Source organism: Palaemon carinicauda, chromosome 44 (genome assembly GCF_036898095.1).
Source record: "Palaemon carinicauda isolate YSFRI2023 chromosome 44, ASM3689809v2, whole genome shotgun sequence".
Classification (NCBI taxonomy): Eukaryota; Metazoa; Arthropoda; class Malacostraca; order Decapoda; family Palaemonidae; genus Palaemon; species Palaemon carinicauda.
This window is the reverse complement of record NC_090768.1, coordinates 45383139-45398581: the sequence shown is the minus strand read 5'-3', so window position 1 is coordinate 45398581 and position 15443 is coordinate 45383139. Positions and strand designations below refer to the sequence as shown.

Genomic DNA, 15443 nt, shown 5'->3' with positions numbered 1-15443 from the left:
ATGCGCTGTCTCCAAGGGTGATCTCCGGTATTGGGACCCTCAGGTATGTACTGTGTGCATTAATCTAATTACGGAGGCCTTTGATTCCCCTAGGAGGGCGGAATCAAGGGATATAGCAAGGGAGAAGCTTCGTACCTGGGTAAGGGGCTTCCAGAAGAACACCTCTGGACCTTATCTTCCAAGTGAGAAGATGAGGGCGTATCTTTTCCCTAAGGCATCAGCTGATGCAGTGATTCCCCAGCCTCAAGAGGAGATCCCCCAAGTTCAGATCCAGGTGGATGCTGAAGTCTCGGTCGCTATGCAAGACATCCTGTTAGATGACAGGATGTCTGTCGTGGACGAGCGTCTGGAGGAAGACCTCCTGGCAGAAGCCCAGGGTGAAGTTCAAGCCCCAGACGTTGTAGAGGAAGAGGTCGACGAGGTGTCGGCTATTCCGGTTCAGATCCCGGAGCCTATTCCCTCAACATCGGCCGGTCTCCCAGTAGAGCTGGGACAGGCCCTCTCCTCCGTTGTTGGAATGATCCAACAGATGCAGAAGGAGAATCAGGAGAAGGCGGCTGCAATGGAACTGCGGATGCAGAGCCTTGCAGAATCACATGGGCCCCAGAAAACGCTCAATGTGAAAGACCTTCCCTTGTGCTCAGATGCTAAACCATGTGTCCGGCTGAGGAAGGAACCAGCTTCAAAGGAGGAGACAGAGCCGAAGGAGGTCATAGTGATGGACCATACTAAGGCTCAAGCTCTGCTTTCATCCTCGTTGAAAGAGAGGGGCTTCTCTAACTCAAAGGTAGCTGCATTGAGCAAGAAGCTCCCTTCCTTTGTGTCCTCTCCTGCTAGAGCCTTCCCCTTTTTACAGAAAGGGTTTGCGGCTGTACTAAGAGCAGTCGAGGCCGACAAGCCTTGCCCCTCCCTGGAGGAGTGTAAACCCTTGTCGCTGGCCCTACCTATGGACCACAAAGACTGGAATGACGTCCATCTTACGTTCTCAGTTGGGAAGTTGGAGGCTGATATCGCCGGACGTCAGTTCGGCGAGGACCTCCCTAAGCTGTCTGACTTTCTCTTGCAGAGAGAGTTCGAGACAAAAGAAAGACTGGCTGCCTCAATGTCTCTTCAGACTACTCTTGAGATGATGGCAAGTAACCCCAAGGTCCATGAAATGTTCATGGTGGTGGCCAAGACTCATTTGGCCACAGTGACGAAGGACCTTTATGGCTTCGTCAAGGCGAGGAGAGCTTGTAGGGAGTTCGTGTTCACCTCGGCTACGGTGAGGCACGAGCCAAGGAAACTAATCTCCTCGAACATTTGGGGCAAAGACCTTTTCCCTACCGATTTGGTCAAAGAAGTAGTTGATAAGGCCGCCTTGGAGAATAGAAACCTTCTCCAGAAGTGGGGCCTGGCTATTAAAAGAAAGTCTTCCCCGGATGAGGGTCCTCAACCAAAGAGGAAGACTATGAGGACTAGGCTACCGTCTCGGCCAGCCAAGCCTTTTAGACAGCAACAGCAACTGCAATTGCCATTGCCTCCAGTGCCCCAGATCGTGGCACAAACCCCGACCACTTTTCAGTGGGTACCCCAGGCCGTGTCGACACAGTCCACGGCATTCACCCCATCGTTCGAAGGGCAGTCTACTTCCTTTCGAGCAAAGCCTAGAGGGGCAGCCAGAGGCTCGTCAAGGGGAAGGGGATTCAGGGGTGGTCGTGGTCAGGGAGGCAAGACCTCAGGACGGCAGTCCAAGTGGGATGTGGTAGGAGGGAGACTTCTGAAATTTCGGGATCGGTGGACCTTCGATCCCTGGGCCCACAGCCTACTCAAGAATGGACTGGGCTGGAGCTGGTACAGCACTCCACCCCCGGGCCTTCGGGTTTTCCAACACTCCACCCCCGTTCTGGAGGAGTACGTTCAAGAACTGTTGGAGAAAAATGTGATCCGAAAGGTGAAGTCCATCAAATTCCAAGGGAGGCTGTTTTGTGTTCCCAAGAAAGACTCGGAAAAGCTCAGAGTCATTCTGGACTTGTCGCCACTCAACAAGTTCATAGTGTATTGCAAATTCAAGATGCTAACACTGCAACACATAAGGACCTTACTGCCCAATAGGGCATATTCCGTCTCTATAGACTTGTCAGACGCCTATTGGCACATTCCAATCTACCGTCGACTCTCCCCCTACCTAGGGTTCAGGCTACAACGAAGACTATACGCCTTCAGAGCCATGCCATTTGGGCTAAATATAGCCCCAAGGATTTTTACGAAGCTTGGGAGCGTAGCTCTCAAACAATTACGCCTAAAGGGAATTCAGGTAGTAGCCTACCTGGACGACTGGTTGGTGTGGGCAGCATCCGAGACAGAATGCTTGCAAGCTTCCAGTCAAGTGATCCAGTTCCTAGAGTACCTAGGTTTCAAGATCAACAGAAAAAAGTCTCGACTTTCTCCATCTCAAAAGTTCCAGTGGCTGGGAATCCACTGGGACCTTTTGTCACACCGTTTCTCCATCCCGGCGAAGAAAAGGAAGGAGATAGCGGGTTCTGTCAAGAGACTTCTAGATTCCGAAAGGATATCAAGACGCGAACAGGAGAGGGTACTGAGCTCTCTCCAGTTTGCTTCGGTGACAGACCCAGTGCTAAGAGCACAGCTAAAGGATGCAACCGGAGTTTGGAGAAGTTATGCATCAAACGTGGGAAGAGATCTGAGAAGACCAGTTCCGCTTCGGCTACGTACTCTTCTCAGGCCTTGGTCCCAAGCCAGACATCTAAAGAAGTCGGTTCTTCTTCAGCCACCTCCCCCGTCGGTGATGATTCACTCAGACGCCTCGAGGGAGGGATGGGGAGGTCACTCTCATCGGAAAAAAGTCCAGTGGACTTGGTCCAAGCTATTCAAGACCTTTCACATAAACTTTCTAGAAGCTATGGCAGTGCTCCTTACCTTAAAGAAAGTTTCCCCGCGTCACTCGATCCACATAAGGTTGGTGATGGACAGCGAGGTAGTTGTGAGATGCTTGAATCAACAAGGATCGAGGTCACCACCTCTTAACCTGGTGATGTTGGCCATCTTCCGATTGGCGGAAAAGAAGAAGTGGTACCTGTCGGCAGTTCACCTTCAAGGAGTCCGCAATGTGACAGCGGACGCTCTATCCAGGTTCCCACCGATAGAGTTAGAATGGTCCTTAGACGCAGGATCATTCTCCTTCATTCTGAATCAGGTCCCAGAACTGCAGATAGACCTCTTTGCGACGAAAGACAACAAGAAGTTGCCCCTGTACGTGTCCCCGTACGAGGACCCCTTAGCGGAAGCAGTGGACGTGATGTCCCTCAACTGGAACAGAGGGTCCAGGATTTATCTGTTCCCTCCTCACAACCTTCTGTTAAGGGTCCTCAACAAACTGAGATCCTTCAAGGGGGTAGCGGCAATAGTAGCCCACAAGTGGCCGAACAGCGTGTGGTTCCCCCTGGCATTGGAACTACAGCTGAAGTTTGTACCGCTACCAAATCCAGTTCTGACCCAGCGAGTCCAGAAGTCGACTGTCTGCGCTTCATTACAGAAAACCCGGACCCTGCAGCTCATGATTTTCTCTCCCTAGCGGTGAGAAAGCGTTTCGGGATTTCGAAAGCCAGCATAGACTTCCTAGAGGAATATAAGTGCAAATCTACTAGAAGGCAATATGAGTCATCTTGGAGAAAATGGGTGGCCTTTGTCAAGGCGAAGAATCCGCAGGAGATCTCGACAGACTTCTGCTTATCCTTCTTCATCCACCTCCATGGTCAAGGATTGGCAGCTAACACGATTTCAGCGTGTAAGTCTGCTTTGACAAGACCCATTCTATATGCCTTCCAGGTCGACCTAGGTAACGAGTTCTTTAATAAAGTTCCGAAAGCCTGCGCTAGGCTCAGACCTTCAGCACCTCCAAAGGCCATTTCATGGTCTTTAGACAAAGTTCTTCATTTCGCTTCTCTGTTAGCAATGAAGAGTGTGCGTTAAAGGATTTGACACAAAAAGTTATTTTCCTATTTGCACTCGCGTCCGGGGCCAGGGTTAGTGAGATTGTAGCCCTCTCGAGAGAGGCAGGTCGTGTTCAGTTCCTGGATGGGGGAGAACTGAATCTGTTTCCGGATCCTACGTTTCTCGCCAAGAATGAGTTACCCACCAACAGGTGGGGTCCCTGGAGAATCTGCCCTCTGAAAGAAGATGCATCTCTATGTCCAGTAGAATGCCTAAAGGTCTATCTTCATAGAACTTCAGACTTCAAGGGTGGTCAACTATTCAGGGGAGAAACATCAGGCTCAAATTTATCTCTGAATCAACTCAGAGCGAAAATCACATATTTTATTCGCAGATCGGATCCTGACAGTACACCCGCAGGTCACGATCCGAGGAAAGTTGCCTCATCCTTAAATTTCTTTAATTGTATGGATTTTGAACATCTCCGTTCATACACTGGCTGGAATTCTTCCAGAGTGTTCTTTCGCTTCTATGCGAAGCAAGTAGAGGAACTAAAGTGATCTGTGGTAGCAGTGGGTCGGGTCGTTAACCCTACTGTTTAACTGCGAGGAACAGTGGTTTTAATTGGGACGATTAATTCCAGGGTGAGTGTGTAGTTACATACTGTACTACAAACTAAGTGAGGGCACTGAGTTGCCCATGTAGACTGTTCCATTTCCAAAGGTGAACCTAGCATAAGTGCAGACATGTGTGCCGAGCGTTTCTAACGCTAATGTCATTGATTTGTAATACAGACTTTTATGACTTTGATACCTCGGTATCTTAAAAGTGGCATTTAATGTTTTTTCTTTCAGATAAACAAGTTCTGTTTACTATCATACTTATGCTTAAAGTTTTGGGTTATCCTCTTCTTATATATATATATATATATATATATATATATATATATATATATATATATATATATATATATATATATATATGTGGTTAACCTGTCTGTTTATTGTCTGTCAATGAACTTGTTCTTGAGAACCTTGCGTCTCCTTCACCTGTGTCAATTTATTGGTATAATTGAGCATTCATTCTATGTACCTTATCTGGGATAATTCTAATAGAATTGTTCCTTTATGCAAGCTATGTTGCATTGGTTTATGCTTTCCCTTAACGGGAGGACCCCGTCCCATAAGGGGACGATGGCGGTTTTACTAGTTTCCTCCTATGCGGATATAAACTTTTGTCCAATACAAGTATTGTGCGGAGAACTGGTCGATATTTCATATTGACGCAGTGGTTCTTTACAAACTATGCTTTACTTAATATAGAGCGAGACCACTATATTAGCTTGCCTGGTATTCATACATAGGTATATGTACTCTTCGAGACTTTTCCAGAGTCTAGTAGGACTCTTCCCTGTAAGGGGGCAGGAAGCTCTAACATGGTTTATAGTTAGTTGAAAAGATGTATAACGGTAACATCTTAGGTCTCTAGGTCTAGTCGACCGGGAAAAATTACCTCCGGGGAGTACGGCACGTTCTGAGAATCCACAGATACAGTAATGCTCTGGTATACTTCCATCAGGACGACATGGCTTGAGCCCAAAAAACAGATTTTGAGCGAAGTGAAAAATCTATTTTTGGGTGAGATGGCCATGTCGTCCTGATGGACCCGCCCTTGACTTTCTAAGAAAGGGCTGTAGGACCCCTCCCTACATACAGTATCTGTAGCACCTCGTGTACGCTACAAGGAATACAGATGGCGCCAGGATTGGCGCCAGGCACGCTTACGAAACGGGAGATAGGGAGCCTTGGGAGCGGCTCCCCCTTTTTCTTTCCCGAATTCGTTTCTTGCCAATTGCCCCCTGCGAGACGAAATCTCTGTTCAGGGTGCAGATTGCTATGTGGCGTGTCAAGAATACGTCCTCTGATATGTCGCGATATCCCTTTCACGAGGGATATTCGCTCCAGGAGTTAGAATTCTGGTACCTTAAGGGAAATTCTCTGGGAATATCGCCGTAGTTGTAATATACCCTAGGAAGCTACCCTATAGGAACTTCCATAAGGACGACATGGCCATCTCACCCAAAAATAGATTTTTTGCTTCGCTCAAAATCCGTTATATATATATATATATATATATATATATATAGATAGATAGTCTTATATATACAGTATATATATATATATATATATATATATATATGAGAGAGAGAAGTACACATACTGTATATGCATATATACCTATAATGTATATGCGTAAACTATATTTTGAAATATTACCATTTGTTGTTGAATGTTTTTGATAGTTGGGATATCTATGACAATAACGGCGATTTGATCCACTTAAGATTAGCTATAAAACTGCAACCCAAAAGCTCTAATAACTGGAATATGTAATTATTTATTATATTACTTCTAATTTACTTAATATAAAAATTTTCCAGAAAATATTCCAGATTTTTTTTACGCGAGCAATAAAAAAGCTAAACTAAAACTTAAAAGGGTAAAAAGGAACGAGGTGGAATGCTTAATAATGTATTATTATAATTTCATTTTCACATCAGTTTAATACCGTTGAATTACAGTTGTATGAAAGTCCTCTTTTGACAGAATTAATATTCATCTGTTAGAAGTGTTTTATTGGAAGATGTTGTTCCGCCAGTTTCTGTCTCCTAGTATAAAATCGTTCATCCGCTCCATATCTTCAGGATCTGTCAGTGAAATATAAATGTATTATTTTTTTATCAAATTTGTGATTTTACAGACCAATCATTGTCAATTGAATTATAGGATTTTTTACGAGGATTGTTTTTCAGATATAAACAGGAAATTTATAATGTTATACTTTGGTTTTGTTTAAACTTTAGTCAGACAACTTTCGTTTTGAATAGAGTATATACAGTACAATAATTGGTCACGAAGGTTTTTCGCAATTTACTTACCACAATTATTAGAGTGTGACACTGGTATTTGTGACCCTCACATCTCATCTATTTACGCCAAGATAGTCCTGGAGTGAAATAATTTTTCATGAATAATACCATAATTATTTCTATTGTTATTTCGTGTAGTCTTTTATTGCTACCAAAGCCAGGGATTTGTTAAAAGTTTTCTTGAAGTGTACCTCTTAAAACTATTTTTGTGTATGTGAGTAAGATTACAATATAGTATTTTAGGATCAAATGGAATCCATATACCTGAATTAACTAATTATATACTAATATAGAATATTCTATTTCAAAATGCTATTAAAAGGAACAGTGATAATTTATAAACATCTTATGTAGATGGACTATCAATTATCACTATATTTTTAATCTTATTTTCTTATAGTTCTTATGAATTTAATTTTGATTTTGAAGACCGTTAAAACACTCACCCGTTGACCCTGAGGATGACCCTCCAGAGATGGCCCCAGCGCTGCCTGTAAGTACACCCTTCGTGGCTGTAAAGAGAAGTTTGTGTGAAATAGTTAAAGAAGGTAAGGTAATGACGCTAAATATGTGCGTTGTAGTCTTTACTGTACACAGAATTATTCTTCATCATATTTTCTGGTGACCAAGTGAACATGTGAACTACTTTCGTATCATGAATACGACAAACAGGATTCACTTTTTAGTGTTATAATGTAACATAGGAAAATACGTATTAGCGAGTTAAGAGTATTAGCGCGTTTTGGAAAAACAAAATATCTTGTATCTTGATGGTGATCCAGATCACCGCCAAAATCTAATCACCTGTAAATTAGCACATTTCTGACATATCCTGAAATTGTTATCAAAATTGTTCCGTAAATATTTGAGTTAGGCTGGTGACAAACAAACAAACAGACATAGGTGAAAACGTAACCTCCTTGGCCAAGGTAATTAGCAGATAAGGAACATTATGATTAACCGTCGATTTTAAATATTCCATTATTAAATTTTCGTCGTATGCTTTTCCGTCTTCCTTAAAAAGATTATTTTAATTGTGACTATAGCACTATTTTCATTTGGGTTATTGACGGCAAAACTCTCTCTCTCTCTCTCTCTCTCTCTCTCTCTCTCTCTCTCTCTCTCTCTTTTACCTGTTCTGGAAATTGATCCCTGATCAGTGGAAATGGACTGAGTGTCGGCAGTCATCGTTCCTTGTCCTTCCATATCTCCAAAGTAGCCTGTAGGAAAGAAACAAGACAGAACACTGACATCTGTTTTTTATATAAGGCAACAATGCCTTTTCTCGTAGTAATGGAACAAAATACTCTTGGGTCCAGAATAACCCTAAACGTGCAATTTCAAGTGACAAATAGCGTTCAGACTGCAGTTAATTTACTTTTTTTTTTTTTGGACACTTTCTTACTGATAACAACCAGCATATGGAAATTGTCCATCTTATTACGAAATCGAATGAAATCGCATTTTAATGTGGAAATATGTATGTTTATATAGTTTTAAGTATAATAGAATTGGCAATATATAATTTATATAGTTATACGATGGATTTTTCTTCAATCTAATATGCTGTGAAAGAAAACAAAAGTTCGAAAATGTTTGGCAAAGGCTTCAGCTTGATGCTGTGGACTTACTTCCTGCTGCTTTGTTTCCTTCTGGTCCTCCAGTCATAACTGATCCACGTAGCTTTCCTGGGCCTTGGAGACCAGCCAGCATACCTATACGGAAGAGGAAATTAATATATGGAATTTAGTGTGCTAAAGGGGTAAATTAATCGTTATTAATGGAAAATTCACTTCTATTACCAGAGCAATTTTTTTTAAAGGAGTGATATAAATTAATCGAAACGAGGTAAATAAAAGTTTTTTTCCTTTGACAGTTCTTTGCTACCTTAATCTGTCTGAAGCTAAGTGGAAAATACAGAGGCCTCTTTACTTAATCAAGATAAAATCAGTTACTCTAAAATGTCTTTTATATTTTCAAGGTCCAAATTATTTCAACTTTTATTCATTGAACAGAAATAACATCAATACCTTTTGTTCTAAAGTATGACGATAAGAATAGAGAATGATTTGAAATGAGAGATACTTACTAGAGCTTCCAAAGCCTCGGGAGTCGGTGTCAGTTTCGGCGTAGGTATTGGCATCTCCCTCGTGGCTTCCCTTGTAGACTGTGGACGGAAAAGAGACTCTTGGTAAGAGAAGTTATGTCATATGCGACGTTGCTTTAGCAACACTTATAAACGATTTTTAGTTTCTTGAAATCAAAAGCGAGTCTCTGGAAATATAAAATGAGAAGTATTACATGTTCCTGCCTACCTCTCTATCCCTTAGGTCAAAAGTAGCTTAATGTCTTACTTGCTCCGTATGTATTTGGAATGTTGGGAAGAGGGTTATCCTTAAGTTCGACCTGTGGGAAACAAAGGCTCGGCTCCAAGAGGCCTACCAGCAGCACAGCGACAGAGATAATGCTCAGTTTCTGCGAAAGATGTAATCAAGAGTTTCTGGTACAAACAGATTTCTAGTATTGTTCAGATCACAGTCGAATGACAAGAAAATTATGCATATCATATTACCTGTACTTTAACCTAAAAAGGATGGCTGCCATTATGCCAAATGAATAGGAAATCGAGCTAAAGTTTTCACTGCTAAACTTCATGATTAGAGCATTTTCATTTAATATAACGTTACAAATAATATATCTTTTCTCTGTTATATACATTAACTATGTTAGACAAGTATTCGGCCACTTAATAAATGCCTGAAAACTAAAATGCATTAGTTCATTGATATATCTCGGCTGAAATTCTTTTAAGGAAACCCGTAAGTGAAGGTTTGTAAAACCTGGTTAAATATTAAGAATAGATTGGTTGGAGATCTTTCTTTATTTGATTAATTGAAAAAAAAATTATTCACCGAATAAATATCGCGCCGCTAGTAATGTTATCAACCTATAAATCGTATATTAAGAAATATTCGATGTTATTTACCATGTTGAAGAAAATTCTTGTTGAAATGGAGAGAAGATATGAACTCTTGGAACACCGTTGAGCGAATGACAATTTGAGGTGGTAAAGTCTCGCTTATATAGGATTAACTCAGAAACAGCATTATCAGCGATATGATTCTGTGGAGGTATTGTTGTGACAAAGGTTGCACGTTTTCTTTTTTTTAGATTCGCTCTTGCTAGTTAGAATTGCTTCACCTGCGAAGATTGTATTGTCGATTAAAAAAATATATGATTCCGTTAAGGGACAACTGCGATAGTAGTCGTTTTCCCCTCTTGTATATTCATTGGATGTTTTCTTCTGCAAAATAGGTTTTGTAGATAAGGAAAAATCTTCTAATACTATTCATGTTCCAGTGAGTATCCTATATTACTTGTAGTCTATTTCAGCTCTGTAAAGTGGATGAAGTATTGATCTTTAGCTCTTTATTGGGAAAAGATGAAAATCTCGGCATTAGCGTCAGAATAGCCATGAAATAATTAGGTATTATCAAAGATAACCGTTACAGGGATAACTATTCAAATGAATTAAAAATAAGTCCAACAAAATGACAAGAATAATATATTGCAGGATATTAGTATGTTGTTGCTAGTCCCTCTGTTGTATGCTAATTACAAAATTGTTAATTATGTGGACTATGACACCAAAGTTATTTGTTTAAAAAAATGGATCACCCTATTATGGAAATACTTATCCCCTGTTAGGATTATTTTTGATGACACCTAATCACTTCCAAGGTAGTAAGTAGTATTTTGGCCAAGGCCCCGCCACCCGTAGATATACGACCATCATTATTATGTAATGTTTCATGCATTCTGGTGAGTAATCCTGGCAAGTCCTGTGGTGTTCTATTGATTTATATATATATATATATATATATATATGATACGAACATTTAAAATTTTTCTTTACGGGGAGTTGTGTTTGTCTAGAAAAGAAACAAATAAAACAGTTTTTTACCGTATTCATACTTTAATACTTTAACTGTTGAATTGTGGAGGAACAACCTGTACACTAAAAGTTCGACAAATATTATTGTTACAGATACTAAAACTATTTCATTCACCGATCTCTAGCATGCATTCATGTTTTTTTTCCCAGGAATATAAAGACCTTCCATTCCAATATTCATTTCAAACCATCTATCCAACCATTTCTAGGCCTTCGTTTCCTCTGACCTTCCGTGTCTCTTGAAGTATGCAATCGTTTCACTATCCTACTGTCATATATATATTTTTTTTATACAAGACCAAACAACCTCAAAGTACTCTGATCGACCCTTTACGGTAACCCTTTCACCAATTCTACTTAATTTCACAGTTCTCACCCTTTCAATTCTCTTCATCACACATATTCTGTGCAAACAGTTTGTCTCCTCAGCGTCTACCTATTTTCATACTCTACACCACTATATCATTTACAAACTTCAACCATTTCAGAGTCCATTCACAACTCTTATTTTATCCACTAACCTTAACCTACATCACTTGTCCATTTTTACCTTACACTCCGTACCATCAATGAAAATTATGAACGCTCATGGAGACTTGGCACTTGTAGTATTTTTGTGTTTCCCAGACATGTTTGTTCTGGTTAACTTTATGAAAAAAATGTAGTCTGATATTGTATAGTTACATAAAAGATAGAGCAAGAGAGGCTACTCGCCGAGCTTCTAGGGAAATACACTAATGGTGTGCGGATTGTAGTGCCTGTTAACGGAATAGACATGTGAAAACTTTTTTTTTTCTTTTATTTAAAAAGCAGTACAAAACCAACTGCTGAGCTCCACTTGACCACTTTTATTAATTAGGTCAAAAACATTTTTCATAAATTTTTTTAGGCATTAGAAAAAATTTATACTCAAACCAAATTCAATTTTAATTCCATAACATCTAAATATGTAAGAAATTGCAATTACATTACAATTACAACTTATATATACTAGGTAACACCTACAAAACACAAATAAGACTGAAAATTACTAGTTATTAGTTACTAGGTATCTCTCTGATACAGACCACATAAACAGATCATGCAGATTACCTTACTAAATATCTACAAACACAAACAGGATATCAAAATATAAAAGTAGCCTACAAGGGAAAAACAGAGAAATGATTGGACCAAAGGACCACAACCACAGACAGGATATCAAAATATAAACTACAGTGATAAACGATAATAAAAACGACCATACTTAAGCAACAAAAAACATATAAGAGATCAAAATATATATGTACAGTATAAAATCTTCAAAATTACTATATTACAGAACCACAAGCATATAGAGAAGATCAAAATATTCAGGCACAGTAAAAAAAACCTGCCGTAAATTACTCTAGTAAAGCATAAACACACAAAGGAAATAAAATATTCACGTACAGTAATAAAAGTGGGTATCAAAATGACTGTACTAAAGCATAAACATATACAGTAGGAGTTTGAAATATTCTAGTACAGTAAAAAATCAAAATGACTTTACTAAAGCACGAATACATACATGAGTTCAAAATAAACGTGTACAGTACAAAAAAAAAATACATAACCAAAAATAAGGACCTTATAACTGGCTAAAGAGGAAAGATCGGGTACTTAGCACCATTGGCTTTCCCGTGGTTATTGCCAATCCTTGTTGTCCTACTGTTGGGTTGGGTTTCTCGGTGTCATACCGCTGGGTCTTGCTTAGTATATTGACTGTCTGTCCCCCTTTGCACTGACATTGGCTCCAAGTGCAAAGAGAGACACGTTGCTTTTGGTGTCTTGGTCTTTTGACTTCTTCCAACACACGGTGTGTCAGGCTGGAATGTCTTGAGAGGCATAAGCTTCTCCTCCAAAGCCTTGCAGCCTCTCTTGTACAGCAGCGAGGCATTGCTAATGTGTAAGTTGGGAAGGTACCCAAACGACTTAATGTATCATTTGGCTTGTATGAAAGTCTTGCAGAGTTAGGTCAGCATGTTACTGTTGTCAGTGCTACCCCTTTTCCCATTGTGCTCTATGATGATGCTGGAACCTCCACCTTCGTCTCCTGTTGGATATAGTAACCAAGTACTGACTTCATTGGTGCCATCCCAGCATCCAACGATAGTACGGTAACAGCACTATTATCCTTTCACCACGTGACGAGGATCCCTTCAGAACAGTATGCCTCATGTTTCCCGTTAGGAACGGCTTTCTTGTCTATTTCTTTGACAGATTTGAGTAGAGAATAACCAATCTTACTTGACGTATATAAAATCTTTCACATGAATTACAAGTGATATGGTAAACCCATACTTTGGTATTGTCAGGAAAATTCTTTGTGAGAACTGGAAAATTTAATGTCGGTCAAATAGATAAAGCTCTTGAAAAGAGAATTTAACAATATGGGAAAAGCGTAAGTTATGCGTAGGATAGCTATGCAACGTTTGTTCACGTTGGAGATAAAAAAAACTTACTATTTATTGGCCATGTTCAAAGAAATTGGTTCATTCCAATAACTTATTAGAAAGAAATGTCATAGGACGTAGAGTCCAGTTTTATGAAAAAAAGCTTTGATAATAATTTAGAGGACATGGAATATACAAGCTCACTGCATTTGTATGGAAGGAGATTTTGAAACTTCATAAATTTTAATTTTTAAGCATGCATGAATTGGGACCCTTGCTTTCTATCTTAGGGATTACGTACCTCATATTATATGGGTTTGTGTGATATTAATCTTTTTGATCTGTACTATCTCACATATGTATAATTGTTTATGCATATATGCATGCATATATATATATATATATATATAATGTATATATATATATATATATATACATATATATATATATATGTATATATATATATATATATATATATTACTTCTTTCACTTCCAGGTAGGGCTTTCATCCTGTCAGTTGGGTCAGTTTTCGTCTCCATTCCCTGTTATCCTCAAATATTCATTCTCTTCTCAGCTTTTCAATTGTTGGCATATTGTTTTGTTAATATCTCTTCAATTCCATATCCCTCCAGTGTTTATGCGGTTTGCCTCGCAGTACATAACCCTCACCCTAATTGGGTCTCAAGCACTCGCCTCTATGTCTAGTATCGGCCATACACAACAAATCCAGTTTTCGTTCTTTCATCGTATCTAATATTTGATTTCATGTTTCAAAGTGCAACATTTAGGGTACCACATCTGTATGTCAATTTTTCTTTCCTAATACGTTTTCAGTTTCGTCGCCTATTTTTACGTCAGACAACTGACCATTGAGTTCTTCTAGCAATAGGTTTCAGCTAGCGGTTTGCTAGCTTTCTCTTAAGCTGTTACGAAATATAGTAGCAATAACTCAGTTGTTTGGTCCACGACTCCTTATTCAGTATATTAGGTACAGCTCTATGAAATTCCTAGGGGTTTCCCGATCCGTCACCCAAGGGACGCGTCTGGCATGAATGTTCTCCCCAAATGTGTGTGTATATATATATATATATATATATAAATACACACACACACACATTTGGAGAAAATTTATGCCAGACGTGTCCCCTAGGTGGCAGATCGGGAAACCCCTAGGAATTTCAGTATATATATATATATATATATATATATATATTATATATACACACACACATAAATGCACATATGCATAAACAATTATACATATGTGAGATAGTACAGATCAAAAAGATTAATATCACACAAACACATATAATATGAGGTACTTAATTCCTAAGATAGAATGCAAGGGTCCCAATTCAGGCATGCTTGAAAATAAAAATTTATGAAGCTTCAAAATCTCCTTGTTTATTCCATGTCCTCTGAATTATTATCAAAACTTTTTTTATAAATTCTGGACTATATATATATATATATATATATATATATTATATATATATATATATATATATATTTATATATATATATATATATATATTTATATATATATGTATATAAATGTGTATGTATGTATGTACGTATGTATGTATATAAGTATATAATAAACCAGTATCCTCTTCATAATCTGTCTCTGAATTTAGAAAATTTTCACTTTCATTTTTCATTTCTAGAATTTTCTATTTCCTCAACATGATTAATTATATTTGTAAAAGCTCATGTATAAAAGGAATTGCCAACTTATGTAAACCAGTAATCACTTGATAAAGACAGTTTTGTCGAAGCAGTCAATGCTGCAGTGAATAAGATATGAAGAAAAGGAATCGTTTATTAAATCAAAGTCTTACGTCTGAAATTTTGAAGGAGCTGATGAAATATGAAGATTCCTGCAGGAAATGCATTGTCAATAACTAAGGGTATCGCCTTCAATGAAAACACACATACACACACACACACACACACATATATATATATATATATATATAGATAGATAGATAGATAGATAGATAGATAGATATATGTAATATAAAAATGTGTGTATATATATATATATATATATATATTTGGGCTCAAGCCATGTCGTCCTGATGGAAGTTCCTATAGGGTAGCTTCCTAGGGTATATTACAACTACGGCGATATTCCCAGAGAATTTACCTTAAGGTACCAGAATTCTAACTCCTGGAGCGAATATCCCTCGTGAAAGGGATATCGCGACAT

At 38.9% G+C, this 15443-nt stretch overlaps 1 protein-coding gene across 2 annotated transcripts in view; it reads right to left on the bottom strand.

The window, feature by feature from the left end:
• Window positions 1-6448: 6448 nt before the first annotated feature.
• Window positions 6449-15443, bottom strand: part of LOC137634144 (uncharacterized) — a 34344-nt gene continuing 25349 nt past the window's right edge. The window contains exons 1-8 of one of the 2 annotated variants that reach the window (XM_068366381.1): window positions 9849-9986; window positions 9217-9337; window positions 8952-9029; window positions 8494-8577; window positions 7996-8082; window positions 7309-7374; window positions 6872-6939; window positions 6449-6640 (exon numbers count right to left, since the gene is read on the bottom strand). In XM_068366381.1, coding sequence (XP_068222482.1) covers window positions 6920-6939; window positions 7309-7374; window positions 7996-8082; window positions 8494-8577; window positions 8952-9029; window positions 9217-9337; window positions 9849-9851 — 459 coding nt within the window. In that variant the 5' untranslated portion in view covers window positions 9852-9986 and the 3' untranslated portion in view covers window positions 6449-6640; window positions 6872-6919. Of the gene's footprint in view, window positions 6641-6871; window positions 6940-7308; window positions 7375-7995; window positions 8083-8493; window positions 8578-8951; window positions 9030-9216; window positions 9338-9848; window positions 9987-15443 lie in introns of those variants that run through there. The other variant, XM_068366382.1, reaches the window with a different exon arrangement.